General features: G+C 64.7%; 1 protein-coding gene across 1 annotated transcript in view; it reads left to right on the forward strand.

Moving 5' to 3' along the window:
• The window catches only part of CRIP2 (cysteine rich protein 2), a 4,135-nt gene extending 1,373 nt beyond the window's left edge, over positions 1–2,762 (forward strand). Inside the window, 6 exon segments of the mRNA XM_035900765.1 lie at positions 801–858; positions 1,251–1,391; positions 1,565–1,633; positions 2,072–2,166; positions 2,475–2,532; positions 2,679–2,762. Coding sequence (XP_035756658.1) covers positions 801–858; positions 1,251–1,391; positions 1,565–1,633; positions 2,072–2,166; positions 2,475–2,532; positions 2,679–2,746 — 489 coding nt within the window. The 3' untranslated portion in view covers positions 2,747–2,762.
• The last annotated feature ends 669 nt before the right edge of the window (positions 2,763–3,431 follow it).

Raw genomic sequence — 3,431 nt, forward strand, 5'->3', positions numbered from 1 at the left:
CGCTGCTGCCCAGCTCCCGCCCTGCCTGGTGTGGGCAAGGCGTCCTCGCCTTGCAGCAGAGGGGATGGAGGGCAGGAGCATGGGGCACGAAGCAGGGCTGAGATGCTGGATGGAGCCGAGCAGGCAATGGGGTGGGCTCGTGCCTGAGGATGGAGCCCACATGGGTTTCCCAGACGGGGCCGTGTGCGTGGCAGCCCTGCTGGCCCCCTGCCCCAGCCACAAGCGCTCGCTCTTTTCTCTTGGACTCGGTTCCCAGTGGCCCGTCAGAAATGTCTGTGGGGAGCTCCGGGGCTTATCGCCCACTTGGTGCCTTCCTGTGATAATCGCCCCCAGCCGATAGCGGGGCCGACAGCAGCTGGGCTGGGGCCCGCGCCCACACAGGGCCTCTCATCTCAGGCCAAGATGGGGGGGGGAGAAGGCGAAGCTCAGTGGAAGCCACGGTGCTCTGTGTGCCTGTTAAGGGCCTGACTGCTCACAGGATGCTTAATGGGCAAAAGGATGCCGAAACAGGTCCTGGTGGCACGCTGCCGGGTTGGAGCTTGGAGATGCCTCTCTGCTGAGCTGCCGCAGGGTGCCGGTGCTCCAGCCCTGCGGTCCAGCATGAGCCAAATAGCCGGAGTGTTTGATGCAGGCGAAATCCTCGAGTGCTTGGGTCGGCTGTCGCTGGCAGACCCGCAGGCTGGGTGCATTTTGGGGTGTAGGCATGGCCATGGTGGTCTCTGAACACCAGTGGGGACGGAAGCGATCCCGAGGGAACTGTGGTTGCCACTCATCATCCTAACGCTCCCCTCTCTCCCCAGCACGATGGGAAGCCCTTCTGCCACAAGCCCTGCTACGCCACGCTGTTTGGCCCCAAAGGTATGTCCGTGCTCCCCCCTCTGCCTGTTGCAGACGTGCCCAGGGCTGCAGGAGGGGCCAGGTCCCCCCATCGCCGCTGGCAGGGGGCTGCAGCCCTGAAAGCACCCCAGGAGCCTGCCTAGCATGGGCTGAGCATCAAGCCAGCACTTTGCTGTCCCAACATTGCTGTTCCCTTGTGCAGAGGGAGAGGAGAGCTGCTGGAGGAGGGGATCCATCCTAACAGCTGTCCTTTTTTTTTTTTTTTTAAAATGTATTTAAAAAAACAATTCCCGTTCAAACAGAAGGTGGAGTTGCTCTCCTATCCCAGGGGGAGGTGGGGCAGGGGGGCTGGGGAGAGGACGGTGACCCTGAGCGCTCCCAGGCCACTGCAGCCTCTCTCTGCCCCACTGCAGGGGTGAACATTGGTGGTGCTGGGTCCTACATCTATGAGAAGCCGCAGATCGAGGGGCAGACCGCTCCAGGGCCCATCGAGCACCCAGTGAAGGTGGAGGAGAGGAAGGTGAACGCTGCGCCTCCCAAGGGACCCAGCAAAGGTGAGGGGCAGGGCAGGATGAGCAGCCTGGCCCTCCCGCCATGGCGTTCAGCCGGTCCAGAGCTGCTGCGTTTGGGGATGGTGTGGGATGCAGGGTGTGTACGGGGGGTCCTCTGCCCCCATGTGTCCTGGCTGAGACTGTCCCTCTGCTTCCCATGCCCTCTCTCCTTCCAGCCTCCAGCGTCACCACCTTCACCGGGGAGCCCAACATGTGCCCGCGCTGCGGCAAGAGAGTCTACTTTGGTAAGGTGGCCAGCGGGCAGTGGGTGTCTGCCCTGGGATGGCATGGCCCCGTGGTGCTGGGGCTCCATGCAGGACCCCGGGGCATGCAGAGGGGATGGGAGGGGCTTTTGGCTCAGAGATGGGGTTGGGGGCACAGAGGGATGTGCCCAAGGAGCCTGCAGGGATGGGTCCTCTTGGAGGAGCTCCTGGGTGCGGGGCCTCATCTGCATCGTGTCCCCTGCTGTCATCTCCCGGGTGGGTGGCGTGGGCTTGATAGCTGTCCTCGGCCAGCCTCCATCACCTGCGAGGCAGCAGAGGGGCGGGAGAGATGCGGGAGGCTGGGATGCACAGGGCTGTCTCGGGATTTTGTATGCAGAGGTGGTGTCCCCACAGGGCATGCTCCCCCTCGGCACGTGTCAGGGGGGCCAGCGTGACCTTCTCTCCTTGTCCCCGTTTTAGCTGAGAAGGTGACTTCGCTGGGGAAGGACTGGCACCGTCCCTGCCTACGCTGCGAGCGCTGCAGCAAGACGCTGACCCCGGGGGGCCACGCCGAGGTGAGGATGCCCCTGCCCGAGAGCCCCTGGGCAGCACGCATGGGGGATTCCAGCGGGGCATGGCTGAGCCGTGCTGTGCCTTCCTGTGCCATTTGGGCAGCCCCTGCCTTTGCAAGAGGGCGGGGCAGGGCTGGCAGGAGCAGCTCCTGCAGCTGGGGAGGGAGCTCTGGGGGTGCTGGGGTGCAGGTGTCCGCAGGGGATGAGCAGAGTGGGAGAGGTGCCCAGCCAAGGGGACGTGTCCTGGGGACTGGCCTTTCCCCAGCCTCCCGCCCCCGGTGACATGCTGCTCCTCTCTCTGCCCCGCACAGCACGATGGACAGCCGTACTGCCACAAGCCCTGCTATGGGATCCTCTTCGGGCCAAAGGGTGAGTGCCTGGGGGCGGCCTGGGGGCACGCACCCCACCTGGGCTGCCGCTCTCGATGCTCATGCCACCGCCCAGGGGGGACATCTCCCTGGAGCCTGCCACCTTTCCGCCCGAGTCCTCACCCTCCTGCATCTCCCCTCACACAGGTGTCAACACTGGAGCTGTGGGAAGTTACATCTACGACAAAGACCCCGAGGCAAAGAACCAGCCCTAGACGGTGTCTCCCTGCCCGCCCTCCTGCTCTGTGCCCCCGTACTAACCTGCTGCTCGCAGCCGGAGCAGACCCTCGCCAGGCTGGCCACGGAGCTGTGCTCTCTGCTGTCTACTCCGGGCAGGATGGCCCTGCCCCTCGGGTTATATATCATAGTCTCTAATATAAGCTTCAGTGTTTAAAGGCAAAGGTAGAAGGTGTCTCTGGTGGTGCCCAATGCGCTCTGCCCTCCCCAGCCCTCCCACCAGCCCCCCTGAGCATGGGGACGGGTGTGGGGATGGGGATGTCGCTGTGTGCAGGGGACAGTGGGTGGCACCCTAGGGGCTGAGAGTGGCTGGGGGGGGAAGGTGGTGGCAGGAATCCCACCACGGGAGGGTGCTCCCTCCTGCCCCCTGCACGGAGGGTGATGGAGCCAGGCAGGCATCCCATGGCGCCTTGGGATGGGGACTGGTGGTCAGGGCACCCAGCCCTGTTCCTTGCCAGCTGCTGGGGACACGTGAGTCCCCTGAGGGCTGTGGCCCATCTGGCAGCACTGCCCTTCTCCTGGCCCTTCCCAGCCTCCATGCCCTGGCCCTCGCTCTCCCCAGGGCCCACAGCCAACCCCAGCCCAACCCAGTTGGGGTTGCAGGGTCTGGCACCTCTCTGCATCCCCATCCTTGCATCCCTGTACGTGGCACCCAGTCAGGTG

Source organism: Egretta garzetta, unplaced genomic scaffold (genome assembly GCF_000687185.1).
Source record: "Egretta garzetta isolate BGI_Z169 unplaced genomic scaffold, ASM68718v1 scaffold598, whole genome shotgun sequence".
Classification (NCBI taxonomy): Eukaryota; Metazoa; Chordata; class Aves; order Pelecaniformes; family Ardeidae; genus Egretta; species Egretta garzetta.